General features: G+C 35.2%; 1 protein-coding gene across 8 annotated transcripts in view; it reads right to left on the reverse strand.

Moving 5' to 3' along the window:
* Positions 1 to 27,335, reverse strand: part of TINAG (tubulointerstitial nephritis antigen) — an 84,066-nt gene that overhangs the window by 40,326 nt on the left and 16,405 nt on the right. For 2 of the 8 annotated variants that reach the window (XR_012433730.1, XR_012433728.1), the window contains exons 4-8: positions 24,982 to 25,096; positions 8,327 to 8,450; positions 4,167 to 4,313; positions 1,808 to 1,985; positions 310 to 355 (exon numbers count right to left, since the gene is read on the reverse strand). Coding sequence is in view for 5 of the 8 variants with exons in the window: in XM_045391070.3 (XP_045247005.2) it covers positions 310 to 355; positions 1,808 to 1,985; positions 4,163 to 4,313; positions 8,327 to 8,450; positions 24,982 to 25,100 (618 nt within the window). In the remaining 3 variants the exon portion in view is untranslated. Of the gene's footprint in view, positions 1 to 309; positions 356 to 1,807; positions 1,986 to 3,632; positions 3,731 to 4,162; positions 4,314 to 8,326; positions 8,451 to 24,981; positions 25,101 to 27,335 lie in introns of those variants that run through there. The other 6 variants (XM_045391071.3, XM_005552704.5, XM_045391070.3 and 3 more) reach the window with 4 other exon arrangements.

Genomic DNA, 27,335 nt, shown 5'->3' on the forward strand with positions numbered 1-27,335 from the left:
TTCATGTTGGACTTTCTGTTGGTCCATGATCATTTTGGAAAAACTTCGGAGTCATTCATCAAATGCGTCATTAATATTTAAGAGTTCAATTTATAAATGAGTCTATCTTCTGAAAATAAAATGGCAGCTAATTAAGATATAGGTAAGCATACTTCTCATAACTGCACTCATTTTAGAACTGTTGAAGCCTTTTAGATACTCTTTAAGTAAAGTTTTCTTTCTTTTATTAAACTCCTATTACATGAGCTCAATGTAATGTTGTTTATTAAAGGAATGAATAAGAAAAAAACGTATTTCATCCAAGCTCACCTTGAACTGGTCCGTTTTGCATGATTTCTTTCATTATCTCAGTTTCCTGGATGGAAAAACATGAATGAGCAATATCATTGTTATCAGAGCATACTAAACCTATTGACTGGTGTACAATGTTAAGTGTTTGCAATTTACTCTCAATCGTACTTTGGCAAACTCACGTATATTACACTACATTAATGAAATTGTTAAAGATGAGATGCACCCATTTGTTTTAATGACACTTATCACTCAACAGTAAATTTGGAGTGGAGAGAAAATACAATAGCCTTTCATGATTATAAAGAAAAAACTAAACAAGGTAAGTTAAAACAGTATTTAATTAGTGGAGATTAATAGTACCTCTAATTTTTTTCTCACAAGAGCTATCCCAAATGATTGTTTAGTTAGATGTCTCAGTAACCTTAGTACAAATATTTCTATGATGTCTCCTAATGTATAATGCAGCCCTCTGTAGGGAGGCAGGGCACTATTTCATCCATTTTTCTGTGCCTTTGAGCACAAAGTACATGCCAGAAACTATGACAGGAACAAATATTGACCCTGAACCTATACTCAAGTTATTTACATTTTGGTTGAATGACACTACTAATTTCATTATTATATAATAAGATCCATTGTAGAGACAAGCACAAAGTGTTATTGTTGCAAACATAAAGGGGAAATTAATTCTGCATGGAAATCAAGGAAAATTTCACAGATATGAAGTTTTTACCTGACATTTGTTTGGCATTCTAGATGGAAAGACTTGATAACCATTTGCATCAGAGGAATTATCACCTAGCTAAGTGGAAAAGTATAACAGAGCATGGTGTACCTGGGAAACAGAGACTAGTTTTATATATTAGGAGCATTATGGCTGGGTAGAGTGGCGGATGCTGGCAGGACATGAGTGTATAAAAGTAGTACGTCAAAACCAACTCATGAAAGGCCAGTGTGCTATGGTTAGAACGCTGAATTGTACTCTGGAGATAATTAGGAGGACTGGAGATTCACAGATTCTGAAAACGAGCAGGCTTGGGGAACACTGATATGATGAAGTAAATTTGCCTAGGCTTTTAACAGACAAACTAGAAACCAAGGGAGTCTTTTTTTATATCAGACCCATGTCCTCTTAAATTATTTTGTTGAGTGAGGCAAAGGATTGATAAAATGAGCTAATAACACAAAAAAGTCAGTAAAGCAGTGTTTAACTTAGCTTTTAATTGTCAAGTTCAAATATATTTATATACATATACTATGAAACATAATTTTAAAACCCTATTTCCTTAGACTTTTTTTAATTTCAGCCAATTCTTTACCCTGCTAATATTACAAAGATAAGACATCATACCCAAATCGAAAGTCCTTAAAAGTATTAAAAATTATACTTGAAAATATAACATTTATTTTAGAATATGATAGTTTTAAGTAGTTTTTAAATTGTTTTAGCTACAGCAGAGCTATATACGTTTGAGAAAGTCAACTATTCTTGATTCTTGACATTTATACTTACACTGGAAGAGACTCTGTATGGAGGAGAACATTGGTAGATCCTGTTAGATTTTTCTATGTTGTTGGGACATGGCTTTGTGGCATGCCGTTTTCCTCGCCCATCAGACCTGCTTGCCATGGCACATCCATTGTTGGCATTTTGGTCTTTGAAAAGTGGATAGCATGCATGGGATACCAGTCTATAAGGAATAAGCAAAGAAGCAAAGGTAATATTTAGGAGAATGTTATAATATCCTGTTTATATTTAATCTTACTGAATTAAACATTCATAAATTATTCTGGTTACTTACATGCATAATTTTCAAAATACTGACTGGCTCCAACACAGAAGCTCAGTGACATTATACTCTTCCCTACCCTCCTCTTATTTCTTCATTATAATTTTAAAAATCTTGTTTGATCAATTTTTAATAAATAATTCTATCTGTAGTATAGAATTTCTTGAAGATAAAAAGTGGTTGTCAATATTAAGTATGTGGTAATATTAATAGGGAAAGGACCCCATTCAACCTGTATATATAATTATAATTTGGAAGAGCTAAATTTAATATAAACAAGACATTGAATCTGACTACTCCCAGATGGAATATTAAAATTATGTAAGCTGTAGCTTTAAAGCTTTTATTTTGTTTTGTTTTTGTATTTTTATAATTTTATTAAGTTATAGATATGTTCACATAATACAAACTCTTATATATCTGTAGCTTGTGGTACTTTGGGGGAAAATAGTATAATATTAATATAATATTAGAAGTTAATAAAGTAGAAAACTATCAGACATGTATTATCTAAAAGAGAAAATGATTTTGATTTCTATTTTGAAACTAAACATAGCAAAGCACAAATTATTTGGCACCAATTCAAACATGATAATGTTGAATAAAAAGGTAAATTGTAAGGGAAATAAAATCATGGTAATGGCATTGTAGATACTCTATGCTGAAATGACCATAGAAGTATCCACTAGGATTGGTTCATGAAAATGTAATAGTTTCCAACACAGTATGAGAAACTGAGGACAGAACATGACAAAACCAAAACCATTGAAAACACTCAAACAACCTAAAAAATATTGCATTAAATGCATTACATTTGTATTAAATGATGAGTGCTGTGGACTGAATGGTGTCACATTAAAATTCATATGTTGAAGTACTTATACCCAATGTAATGATATTTGGAGGTAGGCCTTCGGGAGAAAATTAACTTTAAAGGATGTTATGAGGGTAGGGCCATCATAGATGTGATTAGTGACCTTATAAGAAAAGGAAGAAACCAGAGCTCTCTTTCATCATGTGAGGACACTGTGAGAAGGTGTCCATCTGAAAGCCAGAAAGAGAGCCCTCACCAAGAACCAGATCAGCCTGGTCCTGGATTTTGCAGCCTCCAAAACATCAGTGTTTGCTGTTGAAGACCCTCAGTCTACGGAATTTTGTTACAGCATCCCAAGCAGTCCAATACAATGAGATTTAGTTGAGTCTCAATGATAATTTACATTTTCAAGCTATTAAAGGGCTGTTTTTTTTTAATCATAATACAGCACTAGTACACAAGGAAAGTATCAGCCCAAGTTGGCTATTCAAAGTACCACATTTTAGGCAAAACATATGAAAAAATTTAAAGCAATTTATTGCAACCCATCAAAATCTGACATCCACTATTTTCTATAGCATCTAACTGGTCCTATAGCAGACCCAGAGCACTGAGTGGATGATGAAGAGCAGGTGAGCGGTACATATAGACACCACTGTTTATCAGCTGCAGCTTCCTTAGCTGAATAACTCAGCTTTTTAGTAGATCAGCTCTTAGAGCGGACACAAGGATGTTATATGGGTATCAGCCTACCTGAAAGTGAGGAAATGCAGCCTCCCATTTTTCATCAAATGGAGTGGAGACAATGAACCATACTGATGAGTTGAAACAACTGTAGATTATTTCCTTATATTATTATTCTTATTTTTAGCCTAATTTTACCTGATATTATCTATTCCTCAATCTGTTAACTGAAAAGCACAGCAGAGAGATCAGCAACCGTGATTACTTTATTCTGTCTGTGGGGACTCACTTGGCTCAGAGCAACAAGAAAAAAATATTTACTTGAGTCTTCAAAACTAAAATTCATATTAATTTAGCTAGAAACGTATACATTCCTCAAGTGTTTCTAATAGCTTCTAATCTCAATACATAACAAATATAGTATATATTTAAATGTAGCATAATATTTATATTCATGTAGCTGTAGTATATATATTTTTAAGTACTTGTTTGTAAAAATCTTGGGATTAATTATTTTCCTTGTTCTAACACAATGAACCCTCATAAAAATCCTAGAAACACATGTTGAGCAGCTATTTACCCACGTTTTCTCAGGTACCACCAAGCCCTATCGATGCTTCCACTATTGCACCCATGACGGTTCTTGGCACAGCAAGAGATCAAATTCTGAGGGGATAGATTGGCCGTGTATCGACCCTTAGACTGAATTGCTATTCGGTCAGCAGCCACACCTGTTTCAAATAGAATATCAATTAATATTCAAATGGTACACGGTATTTCTAATAAGATACATAACCTTTTTGTTTGAACTCTAACGTAGTCTTTAAAACTGTGTGTAATTTATAATTAAAGCCAAAGAGCATTAATATATTTATGTATTCCAGCCAGTTGAACTGTGTCATACTTTCATTCATAATTTTTGTCCTATTTTGATATTACTCAATTGTCCTATTGACTTCAAAGATTTTTCCAGTTTCTCGTTCCTTTGATGTTCTATATATTCCTGAACACTCCTCATTAGGGAATCTGTCAAGTGAAACTCTTGGAGGGCAAGAGCCATATGTTCCTTATATTTCTATTTCCTGTACCTAAAACAGTATCTTGCATATAGTCATGGAAAAATACATATTTTCTAAATGAATTTAACTAAACTGGGGCAATTGAGAAAACTAACCATAGAAATATTCGTTGGAAATTTATCCACAGTCATCTGATATATTGGAGTAAAACTGAATCCTTTGTTTTTAAACTGGTATCTAGTTTAACTACCCAGGAGGCCATACTTAAGCTAATCCAGACTAACATGAATCAATCTTATACAGTATCTAAAGGCTACATAGCACACTTTTGTGTTCATAATATAAATGAAAATTATTATCTTAATCTTGTTTTAGCAGACATGGAATTCAGCTTGATTATACATATATATAAAATGAAATGAATATATTTATTCAGTTACAATTACTAACTGTTGTAACTACTATTAACTAATACCATTAGTTACATATAATATAGTTCATTATATATAGCTATATATGTAATTATGTATATACAATCTAATAGCTATATATGTAACTGATGATATGTAATGCTATATACAACTAATAATATAGTTATGACTACCGTATTATTAACTAGTATCATTAGTTATATATATATATACACACACACAGTTTTTATTATTAAAACTTCTATTCATTTGTTATATGATTCCCTAGAATTGTAATTGTTATTGGTTCATTCCTTTCCTCAACACATTTATTAAACACCTACTAACTGACAGGCACTGTAGCACTGGAAATTACAATGATGAACAAGAAACAAGGGAGACATAGTTCTGCCCTCTTAGAATAACAGACCAGGGAAACTAATCAACCAGTAGCAAAAGCCTACAGATGCCATCATTTTGATCATGGTGCCAAAATAAACTAATGTGAGTGATCAGATTATGAAAAAATTGGGGTGGTACCATTTTAGTACAGACTTTTTCGTTGAAAATCTGGTACAGTCTTGTTGAATATCTGGTACAGTCTTGTTCAGTCTTGTTCTAAGTGAGTTTCTTACTCACTTTTAATTAAAGGAACAAAATAATAACCTTTCTTCTATTCGTTCACTTTTCTTAGTGAAAGTTTTAGCTTTTTTTCTCATCAAAATTGTCAGTGTCCTGAAATCCCTCAAGGTGCTAATTAAAAATTTTTCTAAAATAATTCATTTAATTCATTTACATATCTATCTTTGTATACACATGGTTTTAATGTAACTACGGCATATTACAATGCTGTAGGGCAATTGCTGGCATTCTTTAGATGCTCAATATATGTTAAATCTTAACCTCCAACTCTCTACTAAATTCCAATCTACTATTGCAAATAGTAGGATATATTTCATAGGAGCAAATGGCATTATACGACTTCTGACAGTCTCAAGAAAATAATTCCCTATTTCATTAAAGAAAGGAGAAATTCTTTGATGCTTTGACATTCAGCACAGGGGTTTAGAATGAAATTGAAATTTTTAAATATGGTGTAACTGTGTTTTCATTCAGAAAATACTTTTATAGTGTAGAGAAAACAGTAATCCAGAAGTTAGAAGCCTGGTCTCTAGGATTATTTCTGATATTTCTCATCTTTTGGCTTCAGATAAGCCACTTTACCTATTTGGGCCTCCATTATAATACTAGAGGCTTGAAAAAGGTGACCTTTAAAATCTCTTCCAACCTCATGAATCTGTAGATTTCAAATAAAAGATAAGTGTTTTAAATCATCATGTTATTCAATATGTTGCTCTTATACCGACATTTCTGAATCTCAATGATGGTGTAGCCAAAATTCACTTGAAATATTTAGAAAAGGTCAGAAGATTTAAGAATGACTCAGTTCAACCAATTGTTTTCCACTCTCTTCTTAAAAACTCTCACTGGACGGTACCTCTGAGACACACTCTATTCTTTCCCTTGCTTACTTTATTCCGTCTTCAAATGTATGTGAAACATATCACTCCCACTGCTCCAAACACCTGTATCTCTTCGGCTTCTGAAAAATAGCTTGAATCTGATTGGATTACACAACTTTTAAAAATATATGTGCCTATTTTTAAGAGTCTTATTCATTCCATTTTATAGCTTTTAGTTTCTCTGAGAGATAATCTATTTTAGTAACTAATACTTCTCGACACAATTTCTTAGATCTTTACAATAATTTAGTTCATTTTTTTCTTTATTTAACACAAAAAAATTGCCCTAATTTATCATACTGAATTCACAGGATACAAAACTATGTCCTTTGGAATCACAAAAGGAAACCTGTCTCTGGTGTTCCGTGTATTAGGTAGGGGAACAATCCTGACTTGGCGCAGTGCAGAGGCTATCTGTGGGACTGAGACCTGGGAACACCAAAATATATCCTCCACTCTAGCGAGTTGCTTTCAGTATTTCACCATGAATGTTTTTCCTTACACATCTTCAGAAATACTGGCATAATGTAAATTGTAAGCAAAATTCTTATAGATCACCCACTAGGTGTAACACATTAACCACATGAACACAAAATGGCAAACGGTTTATTACATTAAACCTTTCTCCACCCATTTGAAAGAACCTTAATCTTCTTTTTATTATCTGGCCTTAGCTATCAATAGACAAACAAATTTTAGCTCAGAAAGGTCTCCATGTGGGTCCCTGACACATCAAGTACAGCATAAGATAGCCAGAGAGGGAGTGTGGACAGCAATGAATTAACAAATGTAGCCACTTGGGGTGAGCTTGGCTACCATTATGATTCTAACAAAGGCATTTCTGGAGTTGTCTGATTGATATCCTGGAGCAATGATACTTAGACACAGACGTCAGCATTTCTCTGTCCCAGGCTATGCTGCCTTTCATAGCTGGCTTCTCGAAGAGCCTATGTACTTGTTCACAATCCTTCAATGGCTTTAAACTGTCTTTGAACACTGTTGAAATTACCTGCAAACCCTAGAGCATGGTTTTGTGAAGATAATTGAATGACAGCCAATCATCATCATGTTAGGTTTCATTTAATTGCTAAAATATATTCAACATTCCTTTGAGGATAATTTTGGAGACCTAATTTGAGGGTTAGCCTGTAACTAATTTATTGGATTTGTGAATTTAGATGAAAGTAACTATAAAAGAGTCATTGCTTATACTTTTTGAGTAACAGTAGACTTAATTTGGAAGCTATTCTTATTAAAAGATCACTTACATTACTTTTGAGTCAGAACCTGTGTATTTGCTTATATTTATTTAAAATGAAATAAAATCCATTTGATCCATTATTATTTAGGTTTAAAGTCTTACTTTACATCGAATTAGATTAATAACTGTTTTTGCAAATCGTATAAAGAGTAAAGAATATGAGGATTATGTGGGTGTGTCTACATGTATATTAGAATTATAAATAATATATGAATAAAGAAGAACCTTAACCCTTTCTTTATTATCTGGCCTTAACTCCAAATAGACAAACACATTTTAGCAACTTTATTTTGTCACTCTTTTGATTCACTCTCTATTTAAAATTGCACCCTAAAAATAAAAAACAACTTTTAGACTAAAAATGGGTTTTTTATATAATCTTTAGGTTATATTCTTCAGTCACAATGAGATTTTATTTGATCATATGCTAATATTTAAATATTCTAATTGTTAAAATCGTTTAATTATTCTCTCAGTCTCTAGAGCCAAAAGGAGTAGTTTATAAGAAAGGAATTAAAATGACTTTATTACTTGCAGTGGAAAATGCCCAGGATGCAGCACAATTTTTTTGATCCAATGGGCCATGAGTCCATCCAGGCCATTTATAAGAAGCAACAAAAAACTCTGGAAGGTCAGTTGTTGCAGGTAAAGGAGCCTAAAGAGGAAGAAGAGGTACACTTATGAGATTTTCTCAAATATGTCTCAATAGGAAAATGTCATGCCCTTTTATAAAGTTATAATTATTTTTTAAATTATTTTATACATTCAAGTTTCCAGATGAACTATTGCTACGTGGGATTTATATTTCACTATATGGTTAAAAATAACAATTCAATATGGGGACTCATAACCTAATACAAAGTCATGAGAAAAACACATAGAATGGTTTTTCTGGGTTACTACTCAGTGCAGTAATATCAGCCAATGTTTCTACCACCTTGAATCAGAGTTTTGCTCATCCATAGGAAGACCACATGGTGTTATTCAAATTTGTCCTCATAAAGAACATTTACTTCTCTCCTATTTTAAAGAGTGTATGTGATTCTGAGATTAAATTAATTTTGAAAAGGTGCATTTATGATAATTATTTATGATAATTATATATTGTATGTCCCCCAAGGAACACATCAATTTTACACCAGCTATTAGGAAATAAAACTGCGATGAATTGGTTGATATTTATAAAATACTTGAAGACTAAAAAGGACTTCAGGGCCAGGCACGGTGGCTCACGCCTGTAATCCCGGCACTTTGGGAGGCCAAGGCGGGTAGATCACAAGGTCAGGAGTTTGAGACTAGCCTGACCAACATAGTGAAGACCTGTCTCTACTAAAAATACAAAAAATTAGCCGGGCGTGGTGGCGGGCACCTGTAATCCCAGCTAGTCAGGAGGCTGAGGTGGGAGAATTGCTTGAACCTGGGAGGCAGAGGTTGCAGGAGATTGCACTGAGCCGCGATAGCGCCACTGCACTCCAGCCTGGGCAACAGTGCGAGACTCCATCTCAAAAAGAAAAAATAGATAAGAAAGAAAAAAAGGACTTCTGGAAGTGTGTAAAAGCAACTGTGCAAAAGTATGATGTCTTAAGAGTCCAGGTTAAAGCCCTGGCAAAGTCAGTTTTGGCTGCCATCTTTCCAAGAAGCCAATTAAATTGTATGAAACTTGTTCTGTTCATTTCATTAAAAAAAACTAGAACCCAATAACCTGTTATTTCCCAAACTTTCTAAAGAGATGACTTTCACTTCCAGAAATAATCGGGCTTAAATCAAATAACGATTTGTTTATTAATTTTTCATCAGTTGTTTATATATGTTCACACGCACACACCAATCATTTCTGAGCGTTCTTTAAAGTTTTGAAAGTGTTTTAATGTTTTAATACTTATTATTTTATTTTGTCTTCTCAATATTCCTGTGTGATATACTCATGGAAAAACATTATTAACTCTTTTTTATAAATGAGAAAACTAACTTTTAACAGTTAAAAGGCATGTTGAGTCCCTTAGTTAAACAAGAAATGCTCCTAGGACTACACTCAGGCTTCAAAATTCTTAACTTGCATCATTTCTATTGTTTCCCTGCTTTATCAGAAATAAATGGCTAATTTGCAGCAGAAGTAAAATGTTAAAAATCTTTACCAATTTAAAAGTTTTATGATTGTGCCTTGAGCCAGTTATATTACTGATCTGGTTGGTATCTTGCATTAAAAAAAAAAAAAAATTACTTCTGATAAGTACATAATAGCTTCCAGGACTAAAACAAGGAACGTTTAGAATTTATACATCTGCTTGAAAAGGTTTTCATCCAAAATAATTTATAAATTTGTATTTTACTAGGGGAGTTCAGTTTTGACTTCAAAAACTATTACCACCTGATAAGAAAATTATTATATCCTGAGGTCCATTACTGCTGTTTAGATGATGGAAGAAAGTGCCAAAAACACCAAGCAGATCATTGTGAAGTGCTGGCATGATAGCTTCAAGTATGATATCATAGACAGCTAAGTGATTTGGGGGTTTTGATGTCATTAGATGGACTGCATTGCAGAATCTTAGGGTTGGGGCAGAATACATTTATTGCTTTGGGTAGATAATTTGAGAGATACAGACTCACTTTTGAAAGGTGCCTTCCGAGCTGGGGCAGAAATATACATATCTTAAAACTCATACCCTCCAATTTTGCATTATTTGTTTGTCAGTGTGCCTTTAAGTATTTACAATACTAAGTTGCCTCATGTTTTCAGAAAAATAGGTGGAGTGTCAATTGTTATTTTATCACTTTAAAATTTCAATTTAATGACAAAGCTAGGATATTTTCCTTCTCTTCTACTGATACAATAAACATGTAACTATTACTTTAAACACAATTCAGCAGGGTTCGGTTATTTAGAAATTGACCTCCACATTTGAAAGCCTACCAGAGTTCTTTGCATATGGGAGATACTCAATAAATTTTTAATAATAGTAATGAAATACATATCTATCAGGTAAAAGTATGTTTTCCTCCATAGGCACATTAAGTTAAATTATAATACCAGCATGCATTTGTTGCTTTTATGATTTATTCTTTAAAAATGAAAAAATATAAATGGTGAATCCTTCTCAATAAGACAAGACAATAGTGAAACAACAAGCAAAATAACATTTTTATTAAAACCTTATTTACCAATCCACTAAGCCAGATCAATTTATGAAGATCATCTGTTGGATTTTCAAGACTTTTACCATTTATTTATTACTGCCTTTATTAAAAATGAGCTCCTAGGATTTGAGGCCCAGCAGGTACATATTTTTTTTATTTGCTTCATGATATCAGCTAATCTGATACTATAAAACCACAGAAAATTTTCTATTTCATTATTACATAATTACTGTATTTCTCTGTAAAGTAAATTGTTTAGAGTTTGTAAATAAAGGTAAGCATCACAGAATAACAGCTGTAAGGAACTCGTAATAGAAGTTTGGCTTTAATGAATGATACATTTGTTTTTAATTTATTTTGCTTAGTAAAGCAAAAGAATCAAGAAGATCACCTGATAGTGACAGAAATTCCAAAATGACAGTGGCTTAAGTAGGTAGAAATTCATTTTTAAGAAAGACTTATATGATTTCATATAGATATGCTTAATTCTTTTAATTGTTGAAAAATATTTTAATCAGGATCTAACTATATTTCCAAATCAGTATTAGCCAAATTTGATGTTCAATGTGAGCAGTCTCCCTGCTTCAGTATTTCCATTTTAAAATGAGAAATTAAAGACACTGTGGGCAAATATGAGAATTAAATACAGCAATAAACACTGGAGAATTGTATAACATTTGCATTTAATTAAATTAAAGTCTCTAAAAGAGTGGTGGAAATGTAATCATAGCGTAGCTTGAGATAAACTGATCAATTCTCTCAGGAACCTCAGAATAAATTCTAAACATTCTTACAATTGAGTCTATATCTACACAATATCCTCTGCGTGCATCAGCCCCTCTATTTGTAGTTGTATTTCCCCCCACCCATTTAAACTTGGATGCTCACAGTGACCTGATAACCAAATGAAGCAACAGAGAATGAAATTCTGTTATGACCTTTACAATCTAAGGTCAGTGGCTAGGAATACCAATAAATTTTGGAACTATTTGATACTGGGGATGAAAGGGCTAATTTTCTAGTTGCTAATGACTAAATGAATTTCTCATCTTCAACAATATTTGTCTTTATGCCTTACCTTTAAAAGAGATATTCTTTGATAAGTCTCTAGTTTTTTATTATATATTATATATATATTAGAGTAATATTTTAATAATCTACTTCTTATAAAGATCAATATGTACAGTAATTGCCTATTTCCCAACCCCACCCTGCACCCCCCTCAACCCCCCTACCCAGGCTGCTATCACTAAGTTCTACCCTGTGGAATGTAAGGAGAAGCATCATTTGGCAGCTTCTGAGATCTTTCCTTAAGAGACAGCTGGCACTTGACTTTTGCTCCTTTGTCTTGATCTTTTGTATTTTTCTGCTGGCAGAAATGTAGGCATTACAGATGGACATAGAGCAGTCCTGTTGAACCATTACATGACCTTGGAAATAAAGGTGCTGGGCAATGGAACAACAAGAAGAATGAAGTGTGGGTATCCAATACCACAGAGTACAATTCCAGCACAGGGCTACCCACTTCCAGATTTACTGGTGAGAATTCAGTTTCTATCTCATTTAAGCAACTGTCATTTTGAATTTTTGTCACTCTCAGTTGAGCCTAATCATAACTAAAACAGCACACATAATTGCCATTAAAGTTGCTAGGGCAATGTCATATTTCATTGAACCCAAGGCATCATCAAATGTAAGAAAGCATCTCAATTTCAGATGTGTTAACGAGTGAAAAAAATATGCATCTGAAAATGGATGAACTGTGATATTTCCTTAAATGAGTTCGTTAAAACACTAGTTCTGAGGAATTTTAATAGGTAATTACAAAAGGAGTGAATAAAATCGTTCTGAGAAACACCGGTTTTGAAAATTAGGTTTTTGTCTTCACTGCATTATTTTTTACAAACTGCTAAATGTATATGAGCTCTAAAACATGGTAATAATGTTCATGATGTTAAATGTTCAGGATTTGGTCCAATGCAAAATATTTTATTTTATTTCATTTACTTCATATCATTTTTATTGTGAAGCAGATCAATGAACTAATCTTTTCTTTTTTTTTTTTTTTTTTTTTGAGACAGTCTTGCTCTGTCCCCCAGGAGTGCAGTGGCAGGATCTAGGCTCACTGCAACCTCCACCTCCCGGGTTCAAATGGTTCTCCTGCCTCAGCCTCCCGAGTACCTGGGACTACAGGTGCGCACCACCATGCCCTGCTAATTTTTCTTTTAGTAGAGACGGGGTTTCACCGTGTTAATTGGGATCGTCTCAATCTCCCGACCTTGTGATCTGCTCACCTAGGCCTCCCAAAGGTGTGAGCCACTGCGCCCGGCCGAACTAGTGTTTTATGGAACATAACTTTAGGACAAGACAGAGCCAGACATGGAGAGGCCAGAGAATAGGTGCCTGTACTATGAACACACAAAATGATTTTAGGAATCTAGTTTTTAACAGCCTAAAATATCTATTCATAGAGAAGAAAATAATACATTTTTACATTTATTTTTGAAGATTTGTCCTCCAGTGATCAATTAGGTTCCACTGTGCTGTTCAAGCCATATTCAATTTTACCACAGTGTTATTCATCAGACTGTGACTAGTGCAGAAATATCAAATTGAAAACGTGAAAATTGATTTGAGCGATAAGACATTCATTCTGCTACAAGTGTGGGTGAATAAGGAGTGAGGCCAGGTGTATATTTTCTAAAGTTTACCGAAGGGTGTGAGGTTCCATTCTGAGAGGGCCAGAAATAGTAAGAAGAAAGAAACACAAGTTTGACGCTCTTTGAATTTTAAAATTCTTAATTCAGTGACAGCAAGAACAACTATCATCCTACTGTGTCCTCAGCTTTTCCCTACATGGATGAAAAAATTCTGAGATGAGCTGAAGGAAACATGTACAAACACAGACTCCACCGTAGCATCTGGTCCTGCCCCTCTTCCTCTCTTCTACTGCACCATCAGCCCTGCCTGTATTCCAGAAGCCTGATGCCATTTGCCTTACATTCATGTGTGTGGGAGCTAAACATCAATTTTATGGAGAAAATGGTCATTATTGCTCAATATTACATAAAGTATGTAACTATATAACTGTGTTTTTCCCTTTTATGCTCAACATTTTGGTTTCTACAGAGGCTTCTGTTTATATATGACATATGGTATTGCAATCAAGTAGGAGATGTTTGTTCAGACAGGGTTATTCCTAGTCAAATCAAAAATCTCAAATCCCAGCCGGGCACAGTGACTCACATCTGTAATCCCACATTTGGGAAGCTGAAGCGGGTGGATCACCTGAGGGCAGGAGTTCGAGACCAGCCTGGCCAACATGACATAAACCCTGTCTCTACTAAAAATACAAAGATTAGCCGGGCTTGGTGGCAGGTGCCTGTAATCCCAGCTACTCAGGAGGCTGAGGCAGGGAGAATTGCCTCAGAAATCGGGAGGCAGAGGTTGCAGGGAGCAGAAATAGCAGCGCTGCACTCCAGAGTGGGCAACAGAGCAAGACTCTGTCTCAAAATATATATATATACACACACACACACACACACACACACACACACACACACACGCACACATATATATATTCAAATCCCATGAACAATAAAAACTAAACTTGGAAAATTACTTTAAGATTTTTAAAGATATTTCTTTTGCCTCAGTACTTGGCCGTCATTGAAATATATTTCTGAAAGGAAAAAAGAAATCCTTATATTATTACTAATGACTAGAGAAAAAAATCCAGGCTATCAACTGCTATGTGTTATCTAGAGTATAATAAAGTATCCAGATGATTAAAAAAATTTTCCATTTCTCACCTCAAAAATCATTGGCTTTAAAAGACTTTTTATTATAAAATAAATAAAGTATTATTTTATTTTAACTTCCAACAAACTATAGAAACTATAACATGTTTTTCTTTGTTAGTTAATGCCAACATATTCACATATATTGGATGACTGAGAAAGGATGCTGTTCTGGTTAGCTCTGAGGTTGACTCAAACAATTTTAGAATATTTTACTTACAGCAATTTGATATTATATAATATAGTACACCAACAGGTTTTAAATGCCATACTAGCCTTCTTAGTATTTTAGTTGTTTCCAAATAGTTCTACCTTACACATAATACTCACCTGTAATATCTTTAGCAACCTAATTAGTCTCCTTGGGGAGTAAATAAAAATAATTTCAAAATTGTTAAAGAAAAAAATTTTAATGGAGCCAAGCATACAAATGAAGTCTTAATTTTCATATTTCTATGTGAAAATAGTATTTTTTCACAACATTTTTAATATTTATAATAAGATAGAACACAGTGAAGCTTCTTGGTGCTATCTCCACCCCGCAATTCACAAGCACTTGAACATTATGTCTGGAAAAACAATCAGGTATAGAGTTGATTTGATTTGATATAAGAGCATCATAGAACTCTCAGTTCACCAGAAATATATAAACTCTATCAGAGCCAATAAATCCAGGCCTACACCTTTCTTTATAAAAGAAAATGCTCCAAATAATGAAGGTGTTACTAACTTAGTCCTCACAACATTAACTTGTCTCAGAACACTGCTATTCTCCCAAGGTCAATACAAGGGAGAAAGAACATCTTTATATATTACATAATAACATTTATTTAATACTTTACTATATCTAAGTACTGTGCGAAGCATTTCGCATCCAGTATTTCATGGGACTTATGCAGCCCTGTGAGCTAGATACTACAACCATTGTCATTTTGTGCAGAAGGAGACTGAGGTAATAAGTGAAGGAGCCAGTAGACACGTTACGAGAATAATGACTTAAGCTAAGGAATGAAGCCTGGAAACCAGCCAGGGAAGGAAGGAGCTTTCCCAGGAATTCAGGATGACTCATGGCTTATTTTTTCCCACCCAGGGAAAATAATTTCCCGAATCTAAACTCTTACCCAAGCAATATGGCCAAGGAGATGTTTATAGACGGAGGTGCATGGAAATTTTCAGTATGCTTGAAATCATATCACTGTTGGCTACTGCCCACTCTAGCTGTATGTATAGTCTATCATACATTGAAAATGATTTTTTAAAAGTTGGGGAAAAGCGTATGAGGGGGGGTGAGGGGGATGCACCAGTAATCGAGAAGAATTCCCACAAAAAGAAATTCATTGTCATGGTAATTAGAGGTAGTTTGATATCATATATTGGGTTTTTCTATGTAGTCAACAGACTAAGAACTAGTTATAAAACTAACTGGTAGCTATAGCTTTCCAAAGCTTCCAGTTCAACTCAGTTCATACTTGCTTCATGTTCTTCCTAGAAACACTTGCTATTATTTCTGATTCTATTCTACCTGGCTTCATATTAAAACATCTCTAACACTCGGAAATGTAGTCCTAACTACTATGCCCTAGAAATAAGATGCATTTCCTTGACTTACATCGTAAATGTAATAGAACTCTTACTGGTTCCGCTGAATTTTTCTTATTGCTTTCCTGGAATTACTCGACAATTCCAGGCATTGTAACTTATGCTGTAATTCAAAGCACTAGGTAATTTAAAATTTTCCCAACTCATCATTAAGAGTTTTAATTTAAATATCACCACAGTGACTTTTATGCAAACAAATCCCAGGAGGCAATAAATGATTTTGAATTAAATTTCCTTTTCTTTGCTATGGTGAGTGGAAACTTGGGAAAGAAATGTAACTCATTTTCTCTAGAACATATAATATTCCAAGCTGCAGAAATTAGTTTATAAAGGATATGTTAGAAATACTTTTCAGGAAATATATAGAGACACATAAGTGAGTGTGTGGCCTACCGTGGCCCTCAATAAAAGCAAGTGAAAGAGCAAACCTTATAAAGGTCTGTCCTCTTTTCTTAAATAATGCTGCCTATTATTTTTTCTCACTGGGTAGGAACAAAAATGAGAAATAAAACAGAAAAAAAACCTCTTTTTCAGTTCATCATACAGTTAGGTCACTCAAAATCATAAATCAGAGCCACATCTCTAAAGATTTAAGTCTTATGATTGTAGGGGAGACCCAGAAGTATATCAAAGCTGAATATTTCAGAAAGTTAGCTTTGGTTAAGAGATTAAAAGTCTTTTTACTACTTTGAACCTGAATTGGCCAACGCTATATTGGAACTCTACTAACTGGAGTAAGTAGAGTTAGTAGTTCCATTTAGTGTTGGCCAATTCAGGAACTCTAATAACTTTTAGGGGAACGGATTTTTTAGATGTCCTGTCTATGCACTGTAAATAATTCTGTGGTGGCTCTTAACCGCTCTCAATCTTGGCGTGACTTAACTTCTCGACCTCAATTTGCCTGTCTTTAAAATGTGAGTAATGATAGTATCCACTACATCATGCTGCTGGGGAAATTAAATGAGATCATGTATGAAACTGTAAGTGCTTTAACACACAACCACTGAATAAACACTTGTTATGATGTTCTCTGATACTAGTTATAATTTAGAGGGCCCTGCTACTGGAATCTGAATTGTAACGATAACTCAAGTGATTACAACACTCAAAAGCAAAGTACATTAAACATTTGAAGAGAAACCTGTGCATTTACAGCTCATCCAACAGCAAACAACAATCTTGCTTGCTAAAGCTGCTGAGAGCTTCCAGGCAGCTGAGACTGGATGTCTTCACTGGAGGGTGGAGAGGCTACACTCCAGCAGCCTGGAAGCACCACTCTACCCTGGGCATTCATAACAGGCCTTAAATACAATCAGCATCTCAACTGGAAAGTGTATATGCCTGGAGAACACCACACATTGGGTGGTAACACTGCAGATTTGTGAGTAAGAGGTTGGTAAAAACAAGAGAGGTAGCAACTTTTTTGTACAAGATACCTATTAGCAGATGATAACACCTCTTAAAAATTAAAGGGAAAACCCAGTAAGATAGTTCAAGGCATAAGAATGTTAGAAAACTTGAGGTAATTTTACAAGGAAGTTTGCCGGGTCATCAGGCAAAATTAGAAGATATTCTTTTAACAGAAATATTGAGGATTTTTGAGGATCGACCTTTACTAATCATCAAAGCTTATATGTCTAAAGATACCAACATTTATTTTATTCCAATATGATAATGGATATTCCTATAGACAGGACAAAATAACTGTGTTTAGGTAAAAAAGAAAAATTGGAACAATGACCTGCTGAAGCATTGGCACACTGAATAACCAATAATCCGAAATTCGTATTTGTGTGAAGTCATTAGCAACGTAAATGAATATTCAATTCTTCTTTTTCTGGATTATCAATTTTATTTTATTATTATACTTCAAGTTCTGGGATACATGTGTAGAATGTGCAGGTTTGTTACATAGGTATACATGTGCCATGGTGGTTTGCTGCACCCATCAACCCATCATCTACATTAGATATTTCTCCTAATGCTATCCCTCCCCTACCCCCCAAATCCACTGACAGGCTCCAGTGCATGATATTCCCCTCCCTGTGCCCATATGTTCTCAATTGTTCAACTCCCACTTATGAGTGAGAACATGCAGTGTTTGGTTTTCTGTTCCTGGGTTAGTTTGCTGAGAATAATGGTTCCCAGCTTCATCCATGTCCCTGTAAAGGACATGAACTCATCCTTTTTTATGGCTGCATAGTATTCAACAGTGTATATGTACCACCTTTTCTTTACCCAGTCCATTATTGATGGGCATTTGGGTTGGTTCCAAGTCTTTGCTATTGTGAATAATGCTACAATAAATATATGTGTGCATGTGTCTTTATAGTAGAATGATTTGTAATCCTTTAGGTATATACCCAGTAACAAGATTGCTGGGTCAAATGGTATTTCTAGTTCTAGATCCTTGAGGAACTGCCCCACTGCCTCCCACAATGGTTGAGCTAATTTACACTCCCACTAGCAATAAAAAAGCATTCCTATTTCTCCACATCTGCTCCAGCATCTGCTGTTTCCTGACTTTTTAATGATTGCCATTAACTGGCATGAGATGGTATCTCACTGTGGTTTTGATTTGCATTTCTCTAATGACCAGTGATGATGAGATTTTCTTCATATGTTTTTTGGCCGCATAAATGTCTTCTTTTGAGAAGTGTCTGTTCATATCCTTTTCCCACTTTTTGATGGGGTTGTTTGTTTTTTTCTTGAAAATTTGTTTAAGTTCCTTATAGATTCTGGATATTAGCCCTTTGTCAGATGAATAGATTGCAAAAATTTTCTCCCATTCTGTAGGTTGCCTGTTCACTCTTATGATAGTTTCTTCTGCTGTGCAGAAGCTCTTTAGTTTAATTAGATCCCATTTATCTATTTTGGCTTTTGTTGCCATTGCTTTTGGTGTTTTAGTTATGAAGTCTGCCCATGCCTATTTCCTGAATGGTATTGCCTAGGTTTTCTTCTAGGGCTTTTATGGTTTTAGGTCTTATGTTCAAGTCTTTAACTCATCTTGAGTTAATTTTTGTATAAGGTATAAGTAAGGGGTCTAGTTTCAGTTTTCTGCCCGAGGCTAGCCAGTTTTCCCAGCACCATTTATTAAATAGGGAATCCTTTCCCTATTGCTTGTTTTTGTCAGGTTTGTCAAAGATCAGATGGTTGTAAATGTGTGGTGTTATTTCTGAGGCCTCTGTTCTGTTCCATTGGTCTATATCTCTGTTTTGGTACAAGTACCATGCTATTTTAGTTACAGTAGCCTTGTAGTATAGTTTGAAGTCAGGTAGCATGATGCCTACATCTTTGTTCTTTTTGCTTAGGATTGCCTTGGCTATATGGGCTCTCTTTTCATTCCATATAAGATTTAAAGTAGTATTTCCTAATTCTGTGAAGAAAGTCCATGGTAGCTTGATGGGAATAGCATGGAATCTATAAATTACGTTGGGCAGTATGGTCATTTTCACAATATTGATTCTTCCTACCCATGAGCAAGGAATGTTTTTGCATTTGTTTGTGTCTTCTCTTATTTCCTTGAGCAGTGGTTTGTAGTTCTCCTTGAAGACATCCTTCACATCCATTGTAGGTTGTATTCCTAGATATCTTATTCTCTTTGTAGCAATTGTGAATGAGAGTCCACTGATGATTTGGCTCTCTGTTTGTCTGTTATTGGTGAATAGGAATGCCTGTGATTTTTTCACATTGATTTTGTATCCTGAGATTTTGCTGAAGTTGCTTATCAGCTTAAAGAGATTTTGGGCTGAAATGATGTGGTTTTCTAAACATACAATCATGTCATCTGCAAACAGACAATTTGACTTCCTCTCTTCCTGTATGAATACACTTTATTTTGTTATCTTTCCTGATTGTCCTGGCCAGAACTTCCAATAGTATGTTGAATAGTAGTGGTGAGAGAGGGCATCCTTGTCTTGGGCCAGTTTTCAAAGGGAATGCTTCCAGCTTTTGCCCATTCAGTATGATATTGGCTGTGGGTTTGTCATAAATAGTTCTTATTGTTTTGAGATATGTTTCATCAATACCTAGTTTATTGAGTGTTTTTAGCATGAAGGGGTGTTGAGTTTTATCAAGTCTTTTCTGCATCTATTGAAATAATCATGTGGTTTTTGTCATTGGTTCTGTTTATGTGATGTTTGGATATGTTGAACCAGACTTGCATCTCAGGGATGAAGCCAACTTCTTCATGGTGGATACGCTTTTTAATGTGCTGCTGGATTCGGTTTGGCAGTATTTTATTGAGGATTTTCACATCGATGTTCATCAGGGATATTGGTCTGAAATTTTCGTTTTTTGTTGTGTCTCTGCCAGGTTTTGGTATCAGGATGACGCTGGCCTCATAAAATGAGTTAGGGAGGAGTCACTCTTTTTCTATTGTTTGGAATAGTTTCAGAAGAAATGGTACCAGCTCCTCTTTGTACCTCTGGAAGAATTTGGCTGCGAATTTGTCCGGTCCTAGACTTTTTTTGGTTGGTAAATCATTAATTACTGCCTCAATTTCAGAACTTGTTATTGGTCTTTTCAGGGATTCAACTTCTTCCTGGTTTAGTCTTGGGAGGGTGCCTGTGTCCAGGAATTCATCATTTCTTCTAGATTTTCTAGTTTATTTGCATAGAGGTATTATAGTATTCTCTGATGGTAGTTTGTATTTCTGTGGTATCATTGGTGTTATCCCTTCACCATTTTTTATTGTGTCTATTTGGTTCTTCTCTCTTTTCTTCTTTATTAGTCTGGCTAGTGGTCTATCTATTTTGTTAATCTTTTCAAAAAACCAGCTCCTGGATTCACTGATGTTTTGAAGGGTTTATCATGTCTCTATCTCCTTCAGTTCTGCTCTGATCTTAGTTATTTCTTGTTTCTGCTAGCTTTTGAATTTGTTTGCTCTTGCTTCTCTAATTCTAATTGTGATGTTAGGGTGTCAGTTTTAGATCTTTCTCATTTTCTCCAGTGGGCATTAAGTGCTATAAATTTCCCTCTAGACACTGCTTTAGCTATGTCCCAGAGATTCTGGTACATTGTGTCTTTGTTCTCATTCATTTCAAAGAACTTATTTCTGCCTTAATTTTGTTATTCACCCAGTAGTCATTCAGGAATCGGTTGTTCAGTTTACATGTAGTTGTGCAGTTTTGAGTGAGTTTCTTCTTCCTGAATTCTAATCTGATAGACAGTTTGTTATGATTTCTGTTCTTTTGCATATGCCGAGGAGTGTTTTACTTCCAATTACATGTTCAATTTTAGAATAAATGCTATGTGGTGCCAAGAAGAATGTATATTCTGTTGATTTTGGGTGAAGAATTCTGTAGATGTCTATTAAGTCCGCCTGGTCCAGAACTGAGTTCAAGTCCTGAATCTTCTCGTTAATTTTCTGTCTCATTGGTTTGTTTAATATTGGCCGTGAGGTATTAAAATCTTCAACTATTATTATGTGACAGTCTAAGTCTCTTTGTAGGTCTTTAAGAACTCGATTTATGAATCTGGGTGCTCCTGTATTGGGTGCATATATATTCGTGTTAGTTAGTTCTTCTTGTTGCCTTGATCACCTTATCATTATGTAATGCCCTTCTTGGTCTTTTTGATCTTTCTTTATTTAAATTCTGCTTTATCAGAGATCAGGATTGCAGCCTCTGATTTTTTTTTATCTTTCCATTTACTTGGTAAATATTCCTCCATCCCTTTATTTTGAGCCTATGTGTGTCTTTGCATGTCAGATGGGTCTCCTGAATACAGCACACCAATGGGTCTTGACTTTATTCAATTTGCCAGTCTGTGTCTTTTAATTGGGGCATTTAACCCATTTACATTTAAAGTTAATATTGTCATGTGTGAATTTGATCCTGACATTATGATGCTAGTTGGTTATTTTGCCCATTAATTGATGCAGTTTTTTCATAGTGTCAATGGTCTTTAAATTTTGGTATGTTTTTGCAGTGGCTGGTATCAGTTTTTCCTTTCTATATTTAGTGCTTTCTTCAGGAGCTCTTGTAAGGCAAGCCTGGTGGTGACTAAATTCCTGAGCATTTGCTTGTCTGTAAAGGATTTTATTTCTCCTTTGCTTATGAAGGTTAGTTTGGCTGGATATGAAATTCTGAGCTGAAAATTCTTTTCTTTAAGAATGTTGAATATTGACCCCCACTCTCTTCTAGCTTTTAGGGTTTCTGCAGAGAGATCTGCTGTTAGTCTGATGGGCTTCCCTTTGTGGGTAACTTGATCTTTCTCTCTGTCTGTCCTTAACACTTTTTTCTTTCATTTTAACCTTGGTGAATCTAACAATTATGTGCCTTGGGGTTGCTCTTCTCGAGGAGTATCTTTGTGGTATTCTCTGTATTTCCTGAATTTGAATGTTGGCCTGTCTTGGTAGATTGGGGAAGTTTTCCTGGCTAATATCCTGAAGTGTTTTTTCCAATTTGGTTCTATTTGCCCCATCACTTTCAGGTACACCAATCAAATGTAGGTTTGGTCTTTTCACATAGTCCCATATTTCTTGGAGGCTTTGTTTGTTCCTTTTCATTTGTTTTTCTCTAATCTTGTCTTCATGCTTTATTTCATTAAGTTGATCTTCAATCTCTGATATCCTTTCTTCTGCTTGATTGAATCAGGTATTGATACTTGTGTATGCTTCATGAAGTTCTCGTGTTGTATTTTTCAGCTCCATCAGGTCATTTACGTTCTTTTCTCAACTTGTTATTCTGGTTAGTAGTTCCTGTAATCTTTTATCAAGGTTCTTAGCTTCCTTATGTTCGGTTAGAACATGCTCCCTTAGCTTGGAGGAGTTTGTTATTATCCACCTTCTGAAGCCTACTTCTAGCAATTAGTCAAACCTATTCTCCATCCTATTTTGTTCCCTTGCTTGCAAGGAGTTGTGATCCTTTGGAGGAGAAGAGGCATACTGGTTTTTGGAATTTTCAACTTTTTTGTGCTGGTTTTTCCTCACCTTTGTGGATTTATCTACTTTTGGCCTTTGATGTTGGTGACCTTTGGATGGGGTTTTTGCATGGGCATCCTTTTTTTGATGTTGATGCTATTGCTTTCTGTTTGTTAGTTTTCTTTCTACCAGTCAGGCTACTCTTCTGCAGATCTGCTGGAGTTTGCTGGAGGTCTACTCCAGACCCTGTTTGCCTGGGTATCACCGGCAGGGGCTTCAGAACAGCAAAGATTGCTGCCTGTTCCTTCCTCTGGAAACTTCATCCCAGAGCAGCACCCACCAGATGCCAGCCAGAGCTCTCCTGTATGAGTTGTCTGTTGACCCCTGCTAGGAGGTGTTTGCCAGTCAAGAGGCACTGGGAGAAAGTCCGTCCCTTAACAGAGTCCCTCTGGAAGCTTCATCCCAGAGCAGCACCCACCAGATGCCAGTCAGAGCTCTCCTGTCTGAGGTGTCTATTGACCCCCACTGAGAGGTGTCTCCCAGTCAGGAACCCACTTGAGGAGGCAGTGTGTCCTTTAAAAGAGCTCGAGCACCATGCTAGGATATCCACTGCTCTCTTCAGATCTGGCAGGCAGGAATATTTAAGTCTGCTGAAGCTGCTCCCACAGCTGCCCCTTCCCCTAGGTTCTCTGTCTCAGGGAGATAGGAGTTTTGTCTATAAGCCACTGACTGGAGCTGCTGCCTTTCTTTCAAAGATGCCCTGCCCAGAGAGGAGGAATGTAGAGAGACAGTCTGGCTACAGTGGTTTTGCTGTGCTGTGGTGAGCTCCACCCTGTCTGAACTTCCAAGTGGCTTTGTTTACACTGTAAGGGGAAAACCGCCTACTCAAGCCTCAGTAATGGCCGACACCCCTTACCCCACCAAGCTCCAGTGTCCCAGGTCAACTTCAAACTGCTGTGCTGGCAGTGAGAATTTCAAGCTGGTGAATCTTAGCTTACTAGGCTCTATGGGGGTGGGATATGCTGAGCAAGACCACTCAGTTCCCTGGCATCAGCCCCCTTTCCAGGACAGTGAATGGTTCTGTCTCGCTGGCATTCCAGGCTCTACTGGGGTAAAAAAACAAAACAAACAAACAAAAAAAAACTCCTGCAGCTAGCTCAGTGTCTGCCCAAATGGCCACCCAGTTTTGTGCTTGAAACCCAGGGTCCTGGTAGTGTAGGCACCTGAGGGAATCTCCTGGTCTGTGGACTGCGAAGACTATGGGAAAAGCATAGTATCTGGGCCAGAATGCACCATCCCTCACAGCACAGTCCATCATGGCTTCCCTTAACTGGGGGAGGGAGTTCCCAGACTCCTTGCTCTTCCTGGGTTAGGTAACACCCTATCCTGCTTCTGCTCGCCCTCCGTGGGCTGCACCCACTGTCTAACCAATCCCAATGAGATGAACCAGATACCTCAGTTGGTAATGCAGAAATCACCCACCTTCTGCATTGGTCTCGCTGGGAGCTGCCAACCAGCTGTTCTTATTCCGCCATCTTGCCAGGCCATTCAATCATTCCTAAAGGAGACTATGTCTAATTGGTAACAGTAAACTTGCAAAGCCCACATGAAACTTTTGAGGGGTTTAACAACCATTTGGGGAAAGGATTTTTTATTTTTGTGACAAAATTATGACTCTGAAAGCTCAAAACTCATTATTTTAGTGATTTATAATTGCTTTTAATGCACACATGAATACACTTTTACAAATACGTGCACATACATGAATCAGAAGGAACACTTACTGTCATTTCATTCATGCTCAGGAGCATGGGACTAGGTGGCAAAGTGCCAAGGCGAAATTTGAAACCATCTTCTAAAGTCATTCCCCAAAATTGGCTGTAGTTCTGTGCTGTCCATCTGCCTTACAAATGAAGAAGAAAAATATACACAGGTTATGTGACATCATTTTTACAAATACATGTTCCTTTATATTTCCAAAATTCAACAGCAACAAATCTCACAATATGAGAATTATCGCAGGCTATTGTTTATATAAATGATACATTATTGATTATTTTAATAATCAAGGGTATGAGATACTCTTCCTAAATAAGGTACATTTCAAGTATTTTAATGATTCATATGAGGAACATAAGACCATATTAATGTAGGTTAATGCTAAGAATATGAAATGTTTACATACCACAAAGAGATTAAGTGTTAATGAGGTCAATATATGTAGTTTCCTTTAAATGCCATTAAATACATCTTAGAAAGAAGCTTAAATATACAGAAATGTACTGATACATTAAATAGGTTAATACATTTTCTTTAAAATTTATATTTGAAAAGAAATGAACAAAGTAAAAATGTATGCATGAATACTGAAGGACAAAATAGTTATAATTTTTAAAAATGACATCAGTGCTAATTTTTAGATATTGAAATATTTTATTATGTATTAAATGAGTTCATTTGTGTTAAGTGCTCAATCATCTTAGTTATTAATAATAATAAAAAATCAGTTGATGTGAAATTAGGTAACAAAAGTGCATATTTTCATAGAGACGTATTTTGTGCTCTTAATTAGAAAAAAAATTTTCTCTTCAAAATTCAATATTGAAATTTGAAGACAAACAAAATTTTTTTACTAGATGATAGTAGATAAAAAATTAGAAAGATGCAAGTAATTTAATCATTGCCTATTCTGAATTATCTACCACTTGAGGTCAATATATTTTCTGTACTTATGTCAAATTTAAACCCTGTCCTGCTATGTTTATCACCAAAATCATTTATAATGTGATAGGCTCCTATGAATCATTGAAAACACAATTTAATTTTTAATAATATACCTCACAAGTTAATGTTTTTCTTCGTATAAGATCTGTTAGTTCATAAAATCCTTAGAAACTTAGCTACAATTTAAAGTACAATCTCCATTACCCAAGGAATCTCAATAAGAGAACCTCTGAATATAAGAGATGTTGTAGTATAATTCAAAAGGCTAACAGGGCAAAATTGGGCAAAATTTGGCAAAATTGTGACATCAGTAAAGTATGTTTTTGTTGCCGTATGCTAGTAGTTTTCCAACATCATGTCAGAGATGTTCATAGATTATTTAATTGAGCACTCAATTTGGTTAGTAGGGTGATAGTTTAAGAAAATAAAATAAAAGATAGGAGAAATAATAGGAAATAGGGTTTATTACAAATACTAAGGGTAATAAACTCTGTGTGTGTGTCTGTGTGTGTTTGTGTGTGTGTTGATGCTTGTGCATGGGTGTGTGTACTAGATCACAAAGTAAGATGTATGTACTGTGAGATATGCTCAAAAGTGTGAAAGGTATGACTAATCTATAACATCCTTCTTGACTTAGACTTATAATTTTCATTTTAATCCAATTTAGCATTTATTGAACTTTCTTAATTGATCTGTCATATTGTCTAATAAACACTGAGAACATAGATATGAATAAACTTTTCTACATTTAAGAAGCTCATACCTTAAGAAAAAACACAAAGATAGAAATGACTTCGGCGTGTGTCATCTATCAGCAGTAGATCAAAAGATGATCAAAAGATTCAAACATAACTGAAAGAGTTGGCAAATTTTTTACATAAAGCAAATTTAGTTCTCTATCTGGAAGGATAAGAATGAGTTTGGTGACCACATATGAAAGAAGAGAGCATTTGTTTAAAGTAAAGGTAACTCTTGAGCAAAGCATGCAAGTTTGAAGTTGGGTGGCATGTGTAGGGAATGACAGATAAGTTAAATGCTTAAACTAAGAGAGAGGATAGGGACACAGGGGCTGAAAATGGTACAAAAGATAACGTAGTAAAAAGCTTTTGGGCCAACATATTATTTTTGCTAAGGGCAATACATGTTTCACAAGCAATGGGGTTCCATTGAGAATTTCTGGAAACAGAGACAAGTCAGATAATTTCAAACTAGGCTTGATAAAGAAATGCATTAGAATATAGTCTAGAATGGAAGAAGTAAATATCTAAGAGAAACTTTTAGTGCGGGAGTTAGCAATACCTACTGACTGAGAATAAAAGGAAGGAAAAATCAAACTAACTTCAAATTTTCAAGTTGACCAGATAGAGCAAGATGCCAGTAATTAAGAATAGGTAGAAGTTAATCACTGCAGTTT

This window comes from Macaca fascicularis, chromosome 4 (assembly GCF_037993035.2).
Source record: "Macaca fascicularis isolate 582-1 chromosome 4, T2T-MFA8v1.1".
NCBI classification, from domain to species: Eukaryota; Metazoa; Chordata; class Mammalia; order Primates; family Cercopithecidae; genus Macaca; species Macaca fascicularis.